Here is a 23,884-nt window from a genome sequence, read left to right as displayed (position 1 = left end):
TTTAAATATATATTATTTAATATAATTAACTGAATTATAATTTTCTAACAAATAACATAAATATGTAAAATAAATATAAAATATACATGCAATATATATATAAAGAAAATAACAAAATACATATGAAAAGAATAAGTTATATACGTAATTATTTATTAAAAAATTATATCAAATATAGTTTTTTTTAAGTAATTCAAATTATAGTTTCGTAAGTGTGAAAGTGACTTAAACTCAAATGTTCTTCTTGAAAGTTTTAATATTTCATCGGTTTTATTCATTCCTAAAAAAATCTATCAAATATAGTTATATATATGTATTTAAAAAAAAATACAGTTTACAATTTGGTTTGGTTTAAAAATTGTTTAAACCATAATCCAAACTAAAAATTGATTTTAAAAAAATTATTAATCCAAACTAAATATTTTATAAACCAAGTTAAATAGTAATTTTTAAATAATTTGCTCTAATTTTATGATTTAAGCCCAATTATTTATACCCGAATTTAATAGTTTTCACTGATTGAAATCAAATAGATTTTTTTCTTATTTACAGTAAAAAAAACAATGTTGACGGTTAAATAGCAGTCTTATAAGTAAGTTCTCTTTTTTTTCACCATCACATTTATTAACACCAGACCAGACCATGGTGACAATGAGTTGATACGTGTACCATACGACGTCGTGTATGAGACTGAAAATTCAAATATAATTAAAAAAGTAATTCTAATTTTTTAATTTTCATACAAAGTATCTGTTTCTATCTTTTCTCAGTTTATATCACCATTACTGCCTATCTCTCTTTGTTCGAAGTTCTCACCTATAATAATAATAAACAATAGAAAAAAATTCTCAAAATAAATTGAAATTCTTCTTCCAAGATCCGACCAGATCCAAACCTTCTGTTTCTCTCTGTACCTGTAAATGTTTTTGTATGTGTCCATCCGTTCATCTGTGAATTAACTTAAACAATTTTCTCAATTCTTGCTCTCAAAATTAGGGTTCCACCAATACTTGCATAATCCCTCCAATTTCCGCCTTAATTAGAGGTTTTCCTTCCGTTGAAGTAATGTGTTAGATCATGAGCTAGGTTTTGGTATAGCAAAGTCGCATCTTTTTTCTTTTGTAGACTTTCAAAGTGCATGAAGATTTGGTGCTGCTTATGCTTCACCGAAGACGAGGAAGACGAAGAAAAGAAGAGAATGACGCTAATCGATGACGAATCGGATGGTAGTGTCCGAAGCGACGAAGACGTGCAGATGCAATTTGGGCTTGATCTGGAGATGTTTGATGAACCGCTACAGAGGCCGTTCCCCGACTTGATGACCGTCTTGCGTGAGTCGGATGACATGGGGCCTCCTGTTAGGAGGGCTCCCAGGTGGCGCTTGCTGAGTCGCGAGACCAGGCAGTATGAGGGGGAGAGTAGTAGTAGTAGTGGCGTAGAGATCGGCGATGGGGGCTCGAGTCTTGCCATCGACGATTTACAACATAAGCGTGCCAAAGTGTTTTCTACTTCTCCTTCGTGAGCCACTTACATTCTTTGTTTTTATAACTTTTATTGTCAGCATTAAATTGTGCTGTTTTAGTATGATTTGAATATATGGTGTTTGGTATAATGATCTGTGTTGTGTCCTTAGGGGCATAAATTTTTTAGGGATTTATGTTAGAAGTTGACAGTGACATTTTGACTGGGATAATTTGATATGCTAAATCAGAAGTTTTTTTTTTTTTTTTTATAAATTTTCTTCAGGTGTCATTATGGAACCGTAAGGCTTTCTGACCCTGGGTGTTCTAGCTCATTGCGAGAAAAAAATTGTAATATTAGGATGGGGTCTTTTGCTTCTCCCGCTAATGAAATGTTGTACCACAATTTTATGTGGAACAATGGTGGTGATGAGAGTCATTCTGACCCTACCATTGGAAATGATGATGGAAATGATGATGGAAATGATAATGGTACCTCTAGAATGGAAGATTTTGAAGTTGAAGTCCGGTTGGATCTTACAGATGACTTGTTGCATATGGTAGGGGTATTTGTTTTTGATGATTTGTTCATCAAAGATTTTTTTTATTGTATGTAGTTTCAATTTGTTCTCTATTTCTTCCTCAGGTTTTTTCTTTCTTGGACTATGTTGATCTTTGTCGAGCTGCTATTGTTTGTCGTCAGTGGAGAGCAGCTAGTGCTCATGAAGATTTTTGGAGATGTTTGAATTTTGAAAACCGAAGGATATCTATAGAGCAATGTGAGTTTACTTAATGCACCTCTGTTTAATTGCATTTTTCATATTTCTTTGTTATTATTGAAACTAGAGCATTTTGTGTGGATAGGAGCTTGTGGAGATGTAAACTAGGGTATTAAGTTGATATTCTTGAGAAAATTAGTATTATCTGAAGAGTCTTTTGCAATTATGCTCATGAAATCATAATTGGGGCCAAAACTGTGTGGTATAACCATTTAGGGGACTATTTACAGATATTCTCCAAAATATCTTAGAGAAACTAATTCCTACAAAGAATTTTTATTTTTTTTAAAACCTGAGAAACATATCAAGTGGCAATTTAGTTAACAAAATATATATTTGGTAGTAAATAGTAATGTATGGAAAAGTTGAAAACTGTGAAAACACTGTTGGCATTACATGTGGAAATGTTGAAAACACATTTGTCAGGCACAAAATTTTTAGTGGATCTTTCTTTGAAAATGGTGCTTGTATGGATGAGCTTAAGGGGATCTGACAGGGCTTTGAGTTTGTGGATTACTTGGTTGACTATGCTGGTTTTTGATATGGTTGTTCTGGTTGTGATGGTTGTAGATGAGAATAGGAAACAAGGAAGAATCAAAATAGAGCATTGATCTTGGTCATTGTTGTGGTTTCTTGAAATGCTCTGTTTCTTTTCTTTGTTCTAGTTTACTGTTTCTTGATTGAAGAGTAAGTTTTTAGAGGGGATGAGGGTTTTTGAAAGATTAGTTTTGTTGGGAGAGATTAGTAGGAAAATATGGATTGGAGTTCATTTCTGGTGTTTTGTCTTTTCTGTTATAGAAGATAAATATAAATGTGTTTTTGAGGTTTAGTTTAATGAGTGAAGAGTCATATGTTGTTTATTAAATATTGTTTTGCAAAAACATTTCCAAACAATTACTTCATTTACATGTCAGATACATGCAGTTCTCTACCTAGAGTTTGAAACGTATGAATTGACCATTGAAGCTGCAAATTTTCTAATCTTCTTGCACGTGAGGGTTGATTGTCATTTCTTTCTTCAGCAGATATACTTTCAATGTTTACACTTTCCTACACTTTTTCCCTAATATTCTTTTTATTACTAAATATTTCACTAATTAATCAATTTACATCAAACACAAAATCGCTCCTAGTTAACAAATTGCTAGACGCTTGCTTGCTCTTCTTAAGGAATACTTAAATTGAGTTATAAACTTTGATGATTAATGCATTTATGAGACTGATGTGTAGAGGCTTTATAGGAGGATTATAGAAGGCTAATGAAGTGAAAGCCCGAGGTTAATGAGGCTTGGTAATTTTGTAGTCTTAGCTTGGAGCTAGGTTTTGTGAGTCTCCTTTATTGATTCATATAGGTCCTCTAGGTATATATGTTCTTGTATAGGTGGTGATTGAGAGTTAGATTTTGGTAATATCCTTGTGTGAAAAATTTTCCTTGAAAATATCTTTCTCAATTTTCTGTTTCTTGCCAGTGATAAGGAGCCAATTTTAACAGACTACACAGTGGTGTAGTAGTGGTTCACATTAGAGTCAACCATTTGTTAGAGCAATAGGTTGGGTCTTTCTAGTCATTTTCAACCTTGTATGCTCTATGGAGGTAAGAAGGGTTTGTTGAAGTGGAATTAGTATGCCAACAATGGTGCTTTGGTAATTCAAGTAATGTTTTTTTCATGTTCAACTGTATAGAGTGCATTATGACCAACCAATGCATTTTATTTTTTGGTCAAACTGCTGTTGGAAGATTGGGACAGTGGATAGTCTTGTAATGAGTCAACCTATTATTGCTGGTCAGTGTTTTGTGTAAGAAAGGTGGTGAATTTGAGTACTGTCACTTGCATAGCTTTGGTCCTTATTCTTTTGCTATATGTAATTGATTGAGTCATGCAAAAATGGTGATTGAGACGTATGAAGAGAATTTTATGATGGAATGTGGTTCCTATATTCTCCGTGACTAACTATAGTAATGGAATTGTTGGACATTTGATTCTTTCTAAACATCAATTGGGAGGGTTGGTCAGTTGAATCCTGTATATTTTGGGATATTTTATGTCCTGGAAGAGCTTTTGTCATAGGAAACCGTGTTTCTAAAATATTCTATTTTGGAACTAGTTAGTTTGTTTAAATATTCAAGTGATTTTTCAATGCTGCTCTTGTTTTTTTGTGGATGGCATGTTCATGGTTTTGTTAATCACTGTACATGCTAATCAAGTTTTTGTCTATTATAAAAAAGAAGCTTATTAATCAGCAAGATCTGAGAAGGATAGACTCTTGGAACGTGGAGAACAGTTTTTATCACATCCTATGTCTGGTCATATGTTTTGAATAAACTATTTTTACTTTTGAAGTTAAAGTACTTCCGCATTTATGAAGTTATGGAACTTCCAGTTATGAAAAAATTTTTAACTGTTGGACATCACTTTTTTGTTTCTTTTCTAATACAGCATTTCTTGGTTGCTTGGCTCTATTGGTCTTAGATGATAATTTTGTAGTTTTATGGTTATGGTTATTTTCTTTTTCTTTCTATGAGGCCCTTTGCATTCTTTTTTATATATATATATATAGTTTTTAAAATATTTATGAATGTATGTTTATGAGCATTGTGCCACTATTTTACGTGGGTATGGTTTCTGATTTGGAATTTAAAATTGATAAATTAGTGACTTTGCTAGCGTAGTCATAAAATCCATAGAGTGCTTCAGATTTTGCAATTTCACATATGCATGAATATTGATTCGATCAATAATGGTAACCTAATAAGTGTGACTTCAGACATTGTTCTTCAATGACATTATGTAATTGTAGCTTAAAACTTTAATTATGGTTTAAAATCTAGCATGTTATGAACATTTTAGCCATTGATGAATTAATAAAGGTTGTAATGTTTTCACTGCTACATATATTGAGTTAATAATCCTTTTTTTGTTAATAGAAGGTATCATATCTAAGTTACGTAGCCTTTTAAGTATGTTCTTTTTTATAAAGTTAGAGATAGCACAAATACCTTTTCATATATTTGGTTTATTTTCAAAATTGTGGCTGATTATACTCCTTTGTCATTGCATTTTTAGTTGAGGATGTGTGCCGGCGATATCCAAATGCTACGGAAGTGAATTTATATGGTGTCCAAGATATGCGCTTACTTGTCATGAAAGCAGTATTATTAAGGTAGTTTCTTTTGTTACGTTTGGCATTGCTATTGTTCTTAGATGAATATTCATTGCCTGGGATGCTTGATTATGAAACCCTTTTTCTGTTATCAGAAATCTTGAAGCCTTAACTTTGGGGGGAAATCAAATAGGGGATACCTTTTTCCATGCGATAGTGGATTGTAGTATGTTGAAGAGATTGAATGTCTATGATGCTATGCTTGGTACTGGTGTTCAGGAGATACCAATAAATCATGATCAATTGCGTTATCTTGAACTAAATAAGTGCCGAATGATGCGTGTGTCCATCAGGTGAAGCAATGTTATTTTGTTGAATGGTCATTTACTATCAATCAATATTTTTGCTAAAAATATCTTTGTAGGTGCCCGCAACTCGTAAATTTGTCCTTGAAACGTAGTACCATGGGACAGGCGGTGCTTAATTGTCCCCTTTTGACTCTCCTTGATATAGCTGCTTGCCACAAGCTTTCTGATGCAGCCATTCGCTTAGCGGTTACTTCATGCCCTCAACTAGAGTCTTTAGATATGTCAAATTGTTCATGTGTGAGTGATGAAACTCTTCGTGAAATAGCCCTCAGTTGTGCAAATCTTTGTATTCTCAATTCTTCATACTGCCCAAATATATCGCTTGAGGTTAGTCTTTATATTATAGGTGGTTGGCATATGTTGTTTTGATGTTCCTTTGTTTGACACACTTCCTTGTTTCTTCTTTGAAGTCTGTAAGGCTCCCCATGTTAACAGATCTTAAGCTTCACAGCTGTGAGGGTATCACATCAGCTTCAATGGCTGCAATATCTCATAGTTATAAGTTGGAGGTTTGAATTCTCATGGCTTATTTTTTAGTGTTTCAATATGGTAATTGCATTCAACATGTCAAAACTAACATGATAATTTTTTGCAGGTTCTGGAGCTTGATAATTGTAAATTTTTGACTTCTGTATCTTTGGATCTTCCTCGTTTGCAGAATATAAGACTTGTACATTGTCGGAAGTATGCTTGGCTACTCCATTTAATAATTTTCATTTATTTTTTCCAATCCTAGAGGATTTCCTCAGTTTCTGGGTATCTAAAGTTCAATCCTTCTGATCAATTTCTATGTTCTCTGCAGATGTGTTGAATTGAATTTGCGGACTATCATGCTATCATCTATAACTGTGTCAAATTGTGCTGCTCTCAACCTCATAAACGTTACATCAGACTCTCTTCAAGTATGTTTTTCAGGGAGATGTTACATTTGTATTGTCTATTCATTAATATTTATTAATTAGGAGATTTCTGAGTGGTCTTGTGGAAATGCAGAAATTATCATTGCAAAAGCAGGAGAACTTGACAACATTGGTGTTGAATTGCCTGAGTCTGCAAGAAGTTGACCTTACAGATTGTGAATCATTAACAAATTCTATCTGTGAAGTGTTCAGTGATGGTGGTGGTTGCCCCGTGTTAAAGTCTTTAGTTCTTGATAATTGTGAGGTGTGTGAATTATGCTACTATAATATGTTTATTTTGAATTGGTCAATGTTCCCATGCTTGGCATATGCATGGAAAGAGGCCTTCGTACTTGATCATGATGGTAACTATACTTTTGCGCTATATATATATATTTGCCTGTTACTGCTAGACCCAAAAGCTTAGACTAATAATAGGTTAAGAGCCTGAGAACACAATGTAATCACGACAACACAAGTCCACTTGGTCAACCTGTCTCTGATACTATTAAAGCAAAAGCTTAAGCTTGAGGTATGGGCAACCAATAGTTTATAGACTCTAGCAATCTTCTTTAGAAAGGTTTCTATGTGAAGAATATGAATTTGCAAGCATTTTTATGTCTCTCTTTAATTCGTGTCTTTTTGGTTTATATGCATGAAATGATGCATTCTGACTTTTCATGATCTTCACGTTTTTGAAAAGTTATGCACATGAAGTTGGTTTTGCAAATGGTTCTAGTGGTGCATCATTGTCTTGGGTGTATGAAATATATTCTTAAATTTCATGTCAAATAAATAAACATCATTTTGATATGTTAATTTACTGCCATTTTGTTGTAAGATAAACTCAGAATGGCCTTGTTAAGCAAATGGAAGACAAGTGTGTAAAACCTTGCTGAATGATTGCTGGTAATTGTTATTTTATCAGCATTGAAGATGAGATTTAAAAATGAGATATATCTTAGGCTTGGGTGGGAAAATGAAAAGATGCATAAAAAATATTGGCAAGATGAAGCTGGTCAAGTTGGGCTGTATGATCGGTTCACATGCTGAATTTTAGTTTTCAGAAACTGACTTGCACCATTTTCTGTAATTTGATATTGTTTGGTTGTGTTGAGGATATCTAGCTCCCTTTTTGTGTTGCAGCAAATAGATATACTGATTCTAAAGTACCTCTTCTAATGACTTATCCATGGTGTCTAACTGAATTTTATGTTGCCCAGGGCTTGACAACAGTGCAGTTCTGTAGTACATCTTTAGTCAGTCTCTCTCTTGTTGGTTGCCGTGCTATCACATCTCTTGAATTAAAATGCCCCAATCTTGAGAAAATTTGTTTAGATGGTTGTGATCATCTTGAAAGAGCATCATTTTGTCCAGTAAGTGAACATGATTGCACAGTTGCCTTTCCTGCTTGAATACATATGTATTTCTCTGTTTGTACCTTTTATTCTAGAATTAGCACTGGTTGTGGCCAATTCTGTGAATTGATACTTCTAATTCTTATAATTCCAATACCCAAATACTGACCTGTCAAATTGCCGTATGGATTTAAGTCTCCCTTAGAAGCGACAGGAGTATTATAGATTTAATGAATGTAGAAATCCAAATTGATTACATCAACCAATTGATTGGGTCCAAGTAATACTAAGAACTGAAAATGTTCTCCATGTTCTCTTCTCTTTTTTGCAGGTTGCTCTCCAATTGCTCAATCTGGGTATATGCCCTAAGTTGAACTCACTTGTTATTGAAGCATCAAGTATGTCGGTGCTTGAGTTGAAAGGATGTGGTGTATTGTCAGAAGCATCCATTAACTGTCCTCTTTTGACATCCCTTGATGCTTCTTTTTGCAGGTGTGTTGTCTATAGTATCTTTATGTGTGGCTTCTTTTATGTGTGCTGTGATTAACATCTTTTTTCCTTTTTATCTGCAGCCAACTTAAGGATGATTGCCTGTCTGCAACTACCACTTCTTGCCCACTGATTGAATCTTTAATACTTATGTCATGCCCATCTATTGGTTCTGATGGGCTTTACTCATTGCAATCACTTTCAAATTTGACTATGCTTGATTTATCATACACTTTCTTGATGGATTTGGAGCCAGTTTTCGAGTCTTGTTCACAACTGAAGGTAAGTTTTTATTTTTTTGTTTTTGGATATTTGCATGACTCTACTACTGATATATGTCCTTTTGCCACTTTGCCTACTAATGAATATAGCCCATCACGTGGTAGAGGTTTTTTAGCTTTTCTATTCTTCTCTTGTAATGTGTTTCTGTGCTATTTTATATTGTTATAAAAAATTGTTGGTTTTTCCATCTTCATTTAAGTAGAAGCTGGGTTCATAGTAGTTTGTGGATCCTGGGCATTGTTTTTGTATTGGAGCCTTTGCTTGGAATTCTGATGTCACTATCAATCTTTGAATAATAACTGAACTAGACTATAAGGTAGATATAAAATGCCGTGTTAGTTTCTAAAGTTTTTCTTACACAATGTGCCCTATTGATAGTCTGACAATGGACCAAAACCAGAGCCTTATATTTTCATTGCCTCATCAATTGAATCGAATTTATGCTTTAGTCTGAAGATTTGTTTTTAAGTTTAAAAGCTAATACCCTTTAATTCTTTTACTCTTATGCTGCCAATGTTTTGCCTTTTTTATCAAATACTTGTCTGGTTAAGAAGACTTAGTTCACTTGTTTCTTATTCTTTGCCCTCTCTTAATCTTCTGTCATTCTTGTAGGTGTTGAAACTGCAAGCATGCAAGTATCTCAGTGACATGTCATTGGAGCCTCTTTATAAGAAAGCTTCACTTCCAGCTCTTCAGGAATTGGACTTGTCTTATGGGACTCTTTGCCAGTCAGCTATCGAGGAGCTTCTTGCATACTGTACACACCTCACCCATGTTAGCTTGAATGGTTGTGTAAATATGCATGATCTGAATTGGGGTTCTAGTGGTGATCATCTTGTGGAATCAACTGTATATAGCTCATACCGGATGTTTTCTCATAAGAACGTCTATGACTCAATGGAGTTTCCTGAGCGTTTACTACAAAACCTCAACTGTGTAGGTTGTCCAAATATCAGGAAAGTTCTCATTCCATCCCAGGCACACTGTTTCCATTTGTTATCATTGAACCTTTCCCTGTCTGCCAACTTGAAGGAAGTTGATGTTGCATGTTTCAGTTTGTGCATTCTCAATTTGAGGCACGTGCTCGCTTTTTTCTTGGTTTACCTTATCATTTACGTGCTCTATTATGCACTAATATTTTATGTTTTTCAGCAACTGTTGCTCATTGGAAACATTGAAGCTTGCTTGTCCAAAATTAACAAGTCTGTTTCTTCAGGTATGCAAATTTACCTCCTGTAGTCCCAATCAATCATTTATCATTTAGACCTGTCTTTGCAAATAGTCTTCTCTGAGGCGGGTGATCTATATGATGGTGCTTGATGTGCCTAATTTTTTTTACACATTGATCATCAAGTTACTTTGGCATAGCATTTATATGGATAACTGTGCATCCACTTTCTAATAGATTTGTGTTCTATCAAATTGCTGGAATTGAAAATTTTAAGCCAAGTTTCTTTCTGGGGGTGGTCTCTACTACTTTATTCATCTTGTAAAAGCAGAGTCCTGTTTCCTTCTTAGTTCTCCGATTATGAGTGTTAGATTTATATACATATGTGACTATTTTCCCTTGTGCCTTGGTCCAGTCATTGTTAAGATTTGTTCATGCGTTCCATGGGTGTTCTTAATATTGTTATCATTCCATTTTAATGATTGATATGACACTCTTCCCATTTAACACTGTTTCATAATCTTTGGTGCAATTGGGGCCTTTATTAGTCGTGTAACATGAATGAAGCAGCAGTTGAAATTGCCATATCTCAATGTAGCATACTTGAGACTCTGGATGTACGCTTTTGCCCAAAGGTGAGATTAAAATTGTGTTATTATAAATTAATTACTTCTTAATGCAACAGAAGTTTTGATTATTTATTGATCATGAGTGATTATTGAACTTTTTGAAAATTGGTATGTAAAAGAAGTGTTTACTTTATGATGCAGATATGTTCAACGAGTATGGGGAGGTTACGATCAGCATGCCCTAGTTTGAAGCGCATCTTCAGCAGCCTGACACCTTCATAAAGACAAGATAATTGGAAATTTTTGATTGCTTTAGCATTTTCCAGGCCAGTGGGATTTATTTCATTGAGGTGGTGGCAAGTGGCTTGTTATGTTTGCCAGGATCTAGTATGTGTGATATTGTAAATGGTATGATATTTTCTGTTGCTGTCTTTGATTTTATTATTTGTACCAGATGTGGCTGTCCTTGTGTATTTAACACAAATAAATGTTATTCTATGTTCATTATTTGTAAGTTATCATTACTAGTTTTCTTCTTTGTCCTTGTTTTCCTGGTCTGATTTTTGGCCTGCCAATCTAGTCATTGTTAGTTAATGCCATGGTATATTTTATGACTCTGAAATTAGTACAAATATGGTTCATTATGACTTTGACAAAAGTAATATGTAATTAGAGTTGGATTCAAAGTGAGTTTGTTTGAGCTTGAAATAAATTTTGTTCAAACGAATTTGAAATGAGTCTATCGTATACGAACCTGAGCTTGAATATGTTAGAGAATAGAAACACAGATCTAAACCAGCTTGGCTTGCGAGTTGGGAGCAACTTGCCATCTGAGTTTTTGTTACTTTAAGAGGCGTCATTGCTTCTTTAAGTTTAAGAAACCCTAAAACATCATCTTCAGATCTTTTATTCTCCTACTGTCACTCTTGTAGGCATGTCAATTGGGTTGGGTCAAAAGGAGGTCTGATACGAAGCACGAAAAAAGCATAATATGAGAAGACCCAGTTTGATATTGTAACATGTCAGGTTGGGTTTATTGGGTTAGGCTTTGGGTTTTAATATTAAGCCTATAGGTTGATCCGGTCCGATAATGTTTAAAAATTAAAATAAATTTTTTTCCTAACTTTGCTGGCAGAAGCTCTGCATTCCTCTGTCTTGTGGCAAAAGCTTTGGCCTCAATTTTTTTTTTTTTAATTTTTAAATTTGTTTATTTTTTAATCAATATAAACCCATTCAATTTATTTTCATTTTCACTTTCATTCACAAAATTTTCAATCTCTCAATCTAAATTATTTTATTATATTTTTAATCTTATTTTCTCTTATCAACTCTCTTTCATAAAATATTTAAATTCACAAATAATAATTCTTTGTGTTTATAATTTTATTTTTATTTTAATTTTATCATTACAAAATATTACAAATAGATCAAGTATTAAATGAATTCAATCCCTTTGAATATTATCATAGTATATATTTATTTATGTTTTATAATTTATATAGTATGCAAATTAATTTATTTATACTATGTTACAATTTATAATATTTTTTAATATGTAATCACGATATTTCTCCGTCATAAGTGATAAATTATAAATAAAATATTTATGGTACTATCTTCGATTTTAATAATTGAAAAATAATTTGTATTTAAAAGTTTTAAATAAATTTTTTTAATATTTAAAGCTCGGCCCAATTAAGGTCTATTATTATATGGGTTGGGCCTGTATATATTAATGAATCAGTTCTATCCGAAAATTCATTACTGTTTGGGCTTCAGGCTCGACTTGCCCATTAACTTGATGGGCCGAGCCGGAGCTGGCCCAACCTGGCCCATTGACACCTCGGCTTTGGTGCTTTTGTCTTCAACTCTTCGACGATGTTGGCTATATTTCTCCTATTCTCTCACAGTGACTCTTACTTCTGTCTTTGACTTTTTGACACTGTTGGCTACATTTCTCCCATTCTGTTGTTATGACTATGCCTCCTCTTGCCTTTGTCTACAACTCATCGGTGTCGTCATGACTCCATTGCTTCTGTCTTTGACTCCTGGTTTCAGTTCCTCCTTTCGTGAAAGACTTCAACTCTCTAGCATTTCTCCCACCTTTGAGCCAAACACATTCATTTGGAGTAGAGTAATACGTTCACCTCTGATTATCTGGTTGCATTGTCTTAAGAATGTTTGAATTGATCTTGAATTTCATAGCTACAAAACGAGCCAATCACGAGCAGTCATTTTGTTAGGCTTGCTGAGCCAAAGCTAAAGCTCAGGCTCGCCTTCAATAAAATGAGCCGAGCCATGTTCAGACTCAATTTGGTTCAAATTCAGTCTTACATGTTTACGAGAGAGTTACAAAGAAGTTATCATTTATAATATCAAATTAGTAAGAAACTAAGAAAAACAAATTCTATAATAAAAAGAGACCATGCTATTCAAATGACTCAGAAAGAAAACTTTTAATTCATGTAACACTGCATTTAACAATCCTTCACAATTTTTACCAAAAATATGCACATCAATTTACAATATTTAGTTTCTAGGTCCAAAAAACAATTTCAATTTCGGCCTCTTCGTCTGCACTTGTATAAGCATCAACCATAGATTTTTCTTTATTTAACACATCAGAAGGGATGGATTAGAGGAGACTGTTGAGAGAGAGAATATGAGAAACTGAAGCTCCTCTTGATGAGTATGACATTTACAAAGTATGAGAGAGATGTTGGGTCTATGTGTGTGCATCCTACATTGTTTAGAAATGAAATATTTGACAAATAACTTGTGAGCACTATGATGAACACAAAATGGATAATATTTTGATCGTAGGTTAGACTATTAAACCAGAGATCTTACACTAAGAGAGAAAACTAAAGAAAGAATGTAGATGTTTTTTTTTTTTTTTTGAGAGCTAGTTAGCAAACACTGTACTTAGAATCACACTATTAATGAAGGTTCCAAAAAAGAGCAAACACAGCATTACCTGTCCAATGCATTAACAGCAGTTCCAATCTTTGCTTTCATTGTTTTCACAGAAGTTTATCCTTCTTTTCTTGACACATGCAGAAGCAATGAATCCCGATCTTCCAAGGCCCATCAAGAGTAGATTACTGGTTTGATTAAATATTAGTGCTTCAGAACTTTTAACAGTATGAACTTAATGAGTGCTGCCCCATCAGACAATTATGAGTACATTGATTGCAACTGAGACACCAGATTACACAGCAAAACCATAAGTTGCAGGGAGGTGATAAATTTAGGATACCTGAGACATTGTTCAACATCATTGAAGGCAGATTTACCATTTCCAGCATCTGAAGCATACTGTGCTACCTCAAGAACCCAAGAAAATTTCCAAACCTCAGGAACTAGTGTACACAAAAACTGCCATAAAGCAAATCAGAATGAGAATGTAGAGCAATGTTTTCGATATTTTATTCCAACATAGCCTCTGAGATGAAAACAATCTTTAACATAAGATGGAAAAATATAAAATGGCATTCCGAAACCAATAAAATTTCTTTACTTCAAGGAGCCCGTCAGTACCTAAACATATTGTAACTTCAATCTCACTAAAATTTTTGTAACAATCCATATTCAGAGCAACAGTGGTCCACATCCTATCAGAGTTTTCCCTCACAGCACCACAATTTAGAACTTTTATTATTCTCGCTATCTCAGTGTAGTGGCTCATGTAGTATATTTTTACTATGATATTAAGATTTCAGCTTGATCAGCAGAAGATAGGATAAACATTATTTATATAATAACCACTGCCAGAAGAACAAGCAAAAAATGTTTACCAACATGTTTCTTTAGCTGAATTGTTTACCGCACATTTCAACAAAAAAAAAAAATTTCTTCTTAAATGAATAGAAGGTTGATGTGTCTTTGATCCAAAAGAGATTGATAATTCTGAACAACACATGGTACAAAGTTGAAAGGCAGTATATAAGTGTAGATAATAAGGAACATGCAATATTTACTACCCAAGTCTTTGATCTGCAACTGTGTTAGTATAACAGGGGGCCTATAAACCCCCAATGGGTCAAGCTGTATCCTGTCAAATACATGCAGAACCAAGAAATTAAGTTGTGATTTATAATCCTTTGAAAGCGCAAAAAGATTAGATGAGCCAACAGGGCCCCAAAAAATCCCAACAAACATCCAAGTAAATTGTTGAGGAAATTACAACAAACACCAAATTAAATAAGTACATTTAGTATGCAAGAAAAGAAGAAATCCCAAATTCCCTCATTTCACCACTTCAGAAATATTCAGCAGCAACTGAACTTGATATTCAAAAAAAGTCTACTCTCGCAGGCCCAAGAGAGGGAGATACAAGGTGAATCCAGCAGTGGGAATAAGCCTTTTGGCCCATATTTAAATTGATAACAATTGGTTTTGTTATTACTTATTATTCGGGTATAATTAAAGATACCTGACTTGAATATTATTATGATAATTTATAAATTTAATATTAAAAAATAATAATATTATCGATATAATTTTATATATAAAAAATAATATATTATTATATAATTAAATAAATAAAAATTAAAAATAAAATAATTTTTAATTATATATTCACATCATGTTATTTATGTATAAAAATTACAGCAAAATTGTGGCAAAGGTAAAATGGTAATTCAAAAGACAGCAGGCACATGAGTTGGGTTAAACCCGAGACCCGGTTGCCGATAGTGTCGGTGATCAATCTTCAAATAAACGAAGTAGACAACTTAACCCAAAAAAAAAAAAAATTAAGTAGACAAGAAAGAGCACCGACTGTGCTCCTCTGTTTCATCTCTCTTCAAATTTTTTCTGAAATTCTTAGTAACTCTACGAAAATGGCAACGGCTTTGTGGCTTCTTCTAACCACATTTCTCTTCGTTTCAGCTACTGCCAACATTCAATGTAACCCCTCTTCCTTTACTTTTTCTCCATCAATAATCTAGTGCATTATGGTTTTGAACTTTGAATAATGGTTATCCGTTACTACAAATGCTTGATCTGCTTCACTACTTCGTTTCTTTGAATCTTATTGTTTCTTCCTTCTGTAATTTATATGGGTTTATTTTCATTTTTGCAGAATGTAGTTAGTTACTTCTCTTGAGATCATTAATGCTTTGTTAAGTTCATTGGTGCTTATGCCATGCTTAGATTTGAGCAGATCTCTTACTAACTAACCGGTCTTAAACTATTTATTCTTCGAAATTTCTACTGAAATTTCTGTTGCTGTTTTCTATTTTCTATTTTTCGTTTTGTTTTGAAAGATTTGGGTGAGCGATTTGAAAATTTGATCTTTTTTAGTGTTCAGAAAGCCAAAGGATGTCAAAGAACATAAAAGTCAACACTTTTGTAACAATGTTGAGTGGCTGAGCTCTGGAAACTAAAACCAAATTCACCTGAACTTATGCTGATGTTTCTTTCCTTTGCATACTTGATTTCTAAAACTAGTGCGGTATATTGATATCGTCAAGCTTAGTATAGAGAGTTATGATGAATAAGATAAGGATGAGGTTTCAAATCCGACATCATTGTAAAGACTCCCTTCCCATTACTGAGACTTAGTGGTTTTCTGAATTGAAAAACTAAAAACAAAATCGTGAGAGTTTTATGTCTAAAATGATTAATATATTGCCTAATGGGGTTCATATATTACAAATGGTATTACATGTATCCATATTATTACACTGAATATTGTATGTGCATAAAGAAGGAAGCACCTTGTGCACAAAACATAAGCAACATAGATGAATAAAAGGAGAGCTGAAGAAAGGAGAGATATTATGCTGCTTGTCAAAAAGCATCTTTCTGAAGGTTTCAGTTTGGGTATTATATACATTCGAAGCATAACGATAAGGTAGGGTTTTAGTTTACATGTTTGAGTTAGATATTTTGCTTGACATAGTAATGCCTAAAATTCTGGTTCAATCTTTGGAAAGGGATAAACAAGAAATCTTAAGTGTTATTGTCTGTGTTCATGGATAAACAGAGGCTTTGTTTCTGTTTTTGAATTATTTGGGGGTTTATTTGTGTCTAGCTGCCTATCATCATTTGATTTAAATACAAGCCATCCTTGTGCTTTTTGCATTTCTTGTCCTTTGTGCAATTAGTACTTTTTTTTATCTCTCTTCTAGTTTTTCATATGCCAGTTATAGTTATGCAGCCAAAACTAAGCCGGATCCGCAGATGGCAAGGACTTTTAATGTAACACCTGAATGGTGAATAGGGCATTGAGGAATGCTAACAACAATTTCTTATTGACTTGTTTACTCCTTATTCTGACGCATGTATACATTTTTGTCATTTAATTACGACAATGGGATGTTGATTTGGCAATGTTACAGGATAATGGTTAAATTATTTGCTAATGATAGAAGTTTGATGGACACATATGAACATGAGGGGGGGAATAAGGGAACAACAATGTCTTTGATAGATCATACTTAGCATTTCTTCTAATGTGATATTTTGAAACACAATATTGATGTGATCTCATAAAGGGGAAAAGCTATTTTGGAGACTAGTAAGTTGCTAGCATCAAAACTTTTACTCATTCATTGTGCAGTGAAGAGGAGTTGTTCACCACTCTTCCGTCTGTCTAGATTGTCATAAATAACTATTTCAATCAGTTTATTTTAAGAAAAAACAGTTGAGGCCATTACTGAAGTGAAGCCAGATTGAAGCCCTCATCAACAAAGTGATTTCAAAGTTTACTGAAAGAAGTTTTCTTTGGATTAGTCTCCCTCGATATTTTTAAAGTTCTTTTCCTGATGGAGCTCAAGAGCATACAATGAAGAGGATGGAGAATGGAGAAATAGACGAGATATAGGAAGAGAGACCATAAGCTGTAGGAATAGAGGGAAAGGAGGATAGAATCAAGGAGAATAAGCAAGAAACGGAGAAATCCAGAAGAGTTAGAAGAGCTAAGAGATAAGTATATAGCCTGTTGGGAGAGAACCAATCCTCATATTGAATAATAAATAAAAGTCTGTTGGCTTATGAAATGGAATCTTAGTCGTGTGCTATGCTTCCTACATAACCTTTGCTCAGTGCTTTTTCAGCCTTTGCACAGTTTATCTCATAATGTAGGAACTGTCACACGAATCTATAAGACATCTGAAGCATTTAAGTACTCCAGATATTTTATGAGTTACGGAAAGTAACTTAAAAAATATGCATCATTTTCTTATATACTGAAAACTGTAAAGCATTTATCTTCTCCTTCTATTCTAACTTGTAAGATTTGTATCTTTGATGTATTTCTATGCTTTTTCAATAATGAATAGACGGCAGTTAACCAGTAAACCACAATTCTGGATAGCAGGTTATGAACTATTTCTGACCAAAGAATGACATTTATTGTTGTTTGCCTTGATAGCAGAATTCTATTTCTTCTTCCAAATCCTTGATTAAATTGTGTCATTATGCTGAGCATATCTTTATTGTGACATTTCAAATGACTACAGTAAAAGTAACTGACAATCCTGCTGATGAATTGGTGGCTGTGCTCAACAAAAATAGAACTGCACACAAGGAATCATCCCTCTATGATAACGCAGGCCTGGCATGCATTGCTTTGCAGTATATAAAAGCATATGAAGGCGATTGTGATGCTGTAGGAGGGAAAGATGCCAAGAAACCTCCTGATTCTTCATTTGCAGACACTTTTGCCCCCAATTGTGGTGTTCTTGCATCTTCCCTTTCTCAAATTACTGGTCGTTTGTTAGGCTGCCAGTCATCTTATGCCAGTCCCTCTATAGCCTTTTCGGAAATCCTGATGGAAAACAGCAAAAGCTTAGATATTCTATATAGTAATAATCACACTGAAGTTGGGGCTGCTGTGAGTGGTACGGACGGTGGGTCTCCCTATTTCTGGTGTGTCTTGTTTAGCAATGGCAAGCATAATGCAAGCTTTCTTTTTGAGGATGGTGTGGCTAAAATATCAAGGCCTGGGTGTTTTAGTGGCGCTAATGATGAATGCAGTGGTGCTGATGATTTGCGTAAACCCCATCACTTATGGCCATATGTTGTTACAACTTTGATTGCAGCGGCTTATGGGTTTGATTTATGATCTTGTTTAGAGAAGTCCCACTTGTTTTTTAAGGTCTTTTTTATGATATTGTATGGGTTTACTTGGCTTCTGTAATTTGTTATCTATTTATAAATTCGATTGTATGCAAATTCATGTCATTCATTTGTTGTTGTAAAATTCTGAATGTAAAATTGTATGTTATGACGTATGTTTTGCGGTTGTTTAGACTTCTTTTAGGCTCATGAGAAATTATAAAAATAAAAAAGAACAATATTTAGTATGGGATAGTCCTGGCCACGGGCCGGTTTGGCCCGTGAACCGGACCGAAACCGGCCCGGCTAAACCCGGAACCGGAATCGGCAGACCCGGAACCGGCAGTGAACCGGAACCGAAACCGTGGCTCTACGGTTCGGTTCCGGTTCACATAAATCGAAACCGTGGAACCGCCGGTTCACACCGGTTTATGAACCGGCGGTTTACTGTGCTGAACCGAAAAAAATTTGAAAATTTTTTGAAATTTTTTTTATTTTTTTTTGAATTTTATTTAAAAAGGCAACGGTTCCCTGCGCAGGGAACCGTTGCCTTTTGAAGAAAATTTGCAGGGGACCGTTGGTCCCCTGCAATTTTTTGAAATTTCAATTTACCCCCCTATTTCTAATTTTTTTCAAAAAATTTTTTTTCTATATATACCCCTTTAAATTCTATTCTCTCAAATCTCAATCTCTCTACTCTCTCACTCAATCCTTCAAACTCTCATTCTCATTCTTTAAACTCTTAATATTCTCTCAATCTTTCAATTCAATTAAATTTTCTTAAATTTAATTAAATTCTTTCTTATTTTTTTATTAATTTCAATTTCAATTTTTTTTATACAATTCATAATTAATTATAGAATTTATTTCTATAATTAATTTTATTTATTATTATTTTATTATCTTTTATAATTAATCATATAATTTATTTATATAATTAATTTTATTTATTATCAAAAAATGGCAAGTAGTGGAAATTCTTCCGGTTCACGAAGATTTGGTCAATATTCACATATATCAAATGTGAATGAAAATCAATTTATAGATGATTTTCATTCACAAGAAAGTGAAAACCAATATGAAGAGGTGGAGCAACAACAACAACATCAACAACAAATGGAGATGGAACAACAATCTCAAAAAATTCCTACATCCGATATTTTCAAAATTCATTTCAAGAAAATGCAAAAGGAAGATGGTAATTTTGATGTTGCTTGCAATTATTGTAGGCGAATTTACAAATTCAAACAAGGAGGTGGATACGAAACATTCAAAAGGCACTTGGAGTCAAAACATCCGGAAAAAATGGGACAAAGCCGAGGTCAAACACAAATAACCGGGTATGGTTCTTCTACACACAAATCTTTATTTATGTATAGTGATAATAAAAGTAAAGAAGAATTTGCAAAAATGGTAGCAATAGATCATTTAGCATTTAGTTTTGGTGAAAATTTAGGTTTTAATAATTATTGTAAAACTGCATTAAATCCTGCATATAAAACTATTCCAAGAAATACATTAAAAAGAACATTATTTAGTTTATATAAAAAACAAAAAAAAGAGTTAATTCAATTTTTTACAAATTTTAATGGACATGTATCTCTATGTAGTGATATTTGGAGTGACCATTGGCAAGTTCACTCTTATATGGGTATAACTTGTCATTGGATAGATGATGATTTTCTATTACAAAAAAGAATTTTATCATTTAGGATGTTTGATGAACGACATACGGCTGATAATATTTATAGAATAATTAAAGGAATATTAGAAGAATATAAATTACTTTATAAAATTTTTTCAATTTCATTTGATAATGCACGTTCAAATACTGCCTCAATAAATAAATTAATTGAAATTTGCAGACCTAATTTAGGTGGTAGATTTTTTCATATTAGATGTGCATGTCATGTGTTAAATTTATGTGTACAAGATGGTTTAGAATGTCTTAATAATTTTATTAGTCCAATAAAAATAGCAATTTCATATTTATGGACACATCCCCAAATTATGAAAGAATGGGGTAAATTTTGTAAACAACATAATAAAAGACCAAAAAGATTTCCTAAAGATGTGCCGACTCGTTGGAATTCAACATATGAATTACTCAACGAGTCATTTGATTATAAGGATTTATTATGCTCATTTATTTCACAAAATGTGCCACAAATTATATTATATCCCCAACATTGGGATATTTGTTCAAAAATTTTAAATGTATTAAAAAATTTTAATAATGCAACATATACTTTAAGTGGGGTTTATTATCCCACTTCTCATTTATTTTTAAATGAAGCTGTTAATATTATTGGAGCTTTACAAGAAGCCGAACAAGATATTCTTTTACAAGAAGCTGTTTCTTTAATGAAAACAAAATGGTTAAATTACTATAAAATAATTCCAGAACTTTTTCTTGTTGCATGTTTTTTTGATCCTAGATTTAAATTAGATGGTGTCACAGATTATTTGACATTATATTATGAATGTTTGCAATTAGATGAAGTTAATATTCCATTAACTATAACTAATATTATGAATTTAATTAAAGAAATTTATGCTGAATATGCATTAATTTATGGTGGTTCTTCTTCCTCTCTACCACCTATTGCCCCATCATCAACCCAAAATATGAGTTATGGTGATCGTATTATGATGCAAAGGGGCAAAAGACCAAGAGGAACATTAGGCTCCACCTCGGAGCTTGATATTTATTTAACTACTATTTTTGAGTTTGGTGACAGCAATATAGGTAAAGACTTTCCAGTTTTAGAATGGTGGAGTCGACACGCATCAACTTTTCCAATATTGACAGCTATTGCTAAACAAGTTCTAGCAGCACCGGTATCAACTGTCGCAGTAGAACAAGCTTTTAGTTAAGGGGGTAATATATTGGATGAGAGACGATCAAGTTTGGCTCCCGAATCTATTGAAGCTCAAGTATGCGTGGACGATTGGACAAGAGCCGAATTACGACAACAAGAAATAAAAGTAGACTTCAATGAAGAATCGCTTGATTTAACTACAGATAGTTCGATGACGACGGAAAATAATACTCAAGATAGTGGAGGTGAATGATAAGGTAAGGGGGTACTGCCAGCTATTAGATATGCAAAGGTAAGAGAACTACGTAGGCTTTGATTCTTCTAAACCCCAAGAAGATACGTAGGAAGCTTAATTGAAAAATTAAGTCCAAGCCTTTCTTTTAAATTTCAATTATTGTAATTAATAATTTAAAAATTAAATCAAGATCATGTATTAGAATTGATGGTTCAATATCGGTTTCGAATCGAAACCGTCGGTTCCGAATCAAAACCGTCGGTTCCGAACCGGGGCCATGAACCGGAACCGGCGGTTCCGAACCGTGGACGAACCGTCCTGTTACGGTTTCGGTTCAGGGTCCTTATATTTTCGAACCGTGAACCGGCGGTTTCGAACCGAAACCGGCGGTTCATGAACCGTGGCCAGGTCTAGTATGGGATATTGGAAAAAACTCAAAAAGAGGCAGACTTTGAGGGAGGCCTATACTCAAAACAACATCGAATTTTGGGAGAAGGTTTTTTTTTTCTCCTCGTGTAAAGGATCTCTTGCCAACACGCTTATACTATTTTCTTTTTGTCAAACTAATTCTTGTATGAAATGATAATTTGAATGGTAAAAATGAGGCGTGCAAACACGACCTACCAAACAAAGGTATGAAGGGTGATTTAGAATGTGTCACACCCACAAGTATGTTGTGAGGGTGATTTAGTTATTTTCACTTTGGATTTAATTTGTGCTCAAGTGTTAAAGTCAAATTACACTATATGATCGTGCATACCAAGAGTACAAGACTGTGCATGTGCCGTGAAGGATAGAATAGCCTTTTTTTTGCAGGACAATTAATTTTTTTTAAATATGGGAGGGCATACAACCATGCATGGAGATGTCATAGGCTTATGCACTGAAAATGATGAATAGTGTCAGTTGGTCACCATGAAAGCCTCTGCATAAGGAGATGTATGATCATATGCAATGTTTGAATTTTGGATAAACACATTCTTAGAGATCGTGTGATGTGATTTTCACTATGAAAACGTTTGGATGGTTGTGAAAAGAGGTTGCACGGCTATGAGTGACGTTATTTGGCCAAAATAAAAAGGAGTTGGTGTTGTGGTTGAATTCACTTACACTTCATATTTTCGAGAGTCCTAAGATAGAGACAAAAGTTGAGAGAGAGTTCTTTTGTGTGACCAGAAGCCACCAAAATAGGGTTTGGATCATTGAAAATTTCTCAAAGCCACGCGAAGACCAGCTTGACATAGGAAGTTTTGTAAGTAGGCTTTGGTCATCCCATTGCTTTGATTATGATTTTGTGAAACATGTATTATATGTTTGGGTGAATTCTATTTACAATTTGTGATAAAGATACGAAATAAGCATGCTAGATATATGTAAATGGCAATGAACATGACAAAACTTAAGATATGTGTGATGTCTAGTATGATTTTTTTTATCTGTATGATATCCATGTGTTTAAATGTCATGGGATGACAAAAATGACTTATAGGGTGGAGACTTACATTTCCTGCACTAGGGAATGTAGCCTGTTCATCGAAAAATGCTAAAATTTTTAGGATAGATGATGGTGCACAAGAAGGTGAATGGATGCACATGCGCTAGGAAGATGATGATCTAGTTATGCACGGGGATCACGATTATGATTTTGTATTATAAGGATGAACTTAAAGGATGTTAGGAAAGGTTAGAAGACCATTAGTTAGCATAACAATGCACGATTGTGACTAAAAAAAGTGCACGCTCGTGCATAGTCATTAAGGTGAACAGGGTGTGCAAGGTCAATCACACATGTACATGTAGGACAAATTACTATTTACCCATATGATGTGTGTTGATCAAAAATGGAAAAAAACCTAAAGAGCCTAATTAGAGGAGAATTAAGGTGTTTAGTAAATGAAAGGTGTCTAAATATGTAGAAGACGACACATACCTTGAATAAAGTGGATTCAAATCAAATTTAAGAAAGTTCATAAAAGTGACAAACGACTAAGTAAACAATCATAGCCACCAGTTGTGTGCAATGTGGCATGTAATATGGGAAAGATTTAGGTTGTAGTTAGATAACTATGAGATGTTTCATGCACTTCGCACCAAGATGCATAACAATTCATTTTATTTTAAGGGTGCATAGAAAGGGAGAATTGCACTAATTTATTTGTCACGTGGTCAATAAGATGTTTCATGTACATGTTCGTGTTAGAGGCCATCCAAGAATTATTTTTTAGTTAATGGTCTTGTAGCTATGCATATATGAAAGGGAGAGATTATGATTAGATTTCTTGCGTA

General features: G+C 33.7%; 2 protein-coding genes across 4 annotated transcripts; both read left to right on the top strand.

Annotated features, from left to right (window-relative positions):
* Positions 1–751: 751 nt before the first annotated feature.
* On the top strand, positions 752–11,012 carry LOC123207440 (F-box/LRR-repeat protein 15-like). 3 transcript variants are annotated; one of them, XM_044624840.1, is made up of 17 exons: positions 753–1,518; positions 1,747–2,020; positions 2,107–2,239; positions 5,305–5,401; positions 5,497–5,694; positions 5,766–6,036; positions 6,120–6,218; positions 6,305–6,393; positions 6,512–6,611; positions 6,703–6,873; positions 7,832–7,984; positions 8,298–8,458; positions 8,539–8,737; positions 9,350–9,813; positions 9,890–9,953; positions 10,454–10,540; positions 10,676–11,012. In XM_044624840.1, exons 1-17 carry the CDS (start codon positions 1,139–1,141, stop codon positions 10,754–10,756), a joined length of 3,021 nt encoding a protein of 1,006 aa, XP_044480775.1. In that variant the 5' UTR covers positions 753–1,138; the 3' UTR covers positions 10,757–11,012. The 3 variants fall into 3 exon arrangements, with proteins under 3 accessions (XP_044480776.1, XP_044480775.1, XP_044480777.1); XM_044624841.1 differs by lacking the exon at positions 7,832–7,984 and having other exon boundaries at positions 752–1,518; XM_044624842.1 differs by lacking the exon at positions 753–1,518 and having other exon boundaries at positions 1,918–2,022; positions 2,108–2,239.
* A 4,208-nt stretch (positions 11,013–15,220) lies between these two features.
* LOC123207434 lies at positions 15,221–18,717 on the top strand. The gene is made up of 2 exons (XM_044624834.1): positions 15,221–15,385; positions 17,944–18,717. Exons 1-2 carry the CDS (start codon positions 15,319–15,321, stop codon positions 18,546–18,548), a joined length of 672 nt encoding a protein of 223 aa, XP_044480769.1. The 5' UTR covers positions 15,221–15,318; the 3' UTR covers positions 18,549–18,717.
* Positions 18,718–23,884: the final 5,167 nt, after the last annotated feature.

The sequence above is a fragment of the Mangifera indica genome, unplaced genomic scaffold (assembly GCF_011075055.1).
Source record: "Mangifera indica cultivar Alphonso unplaced genomic scaffold, CATAS_Mindica_2.1 Un_0077, whole genome shotgun sequence".
Taxonomy (NCBI): domain Eukaryota; kingdom Viridiplantae; phylum Streptophyta; class Magnoliopsida; order Sapindales; family Anacardiaceae; genus Mangifera; species Mangifera indica.
Note: the sequence above shows the minus strand (reverse complement) of the source record. Positions and strands in the feature narration are given on the sequence as shown.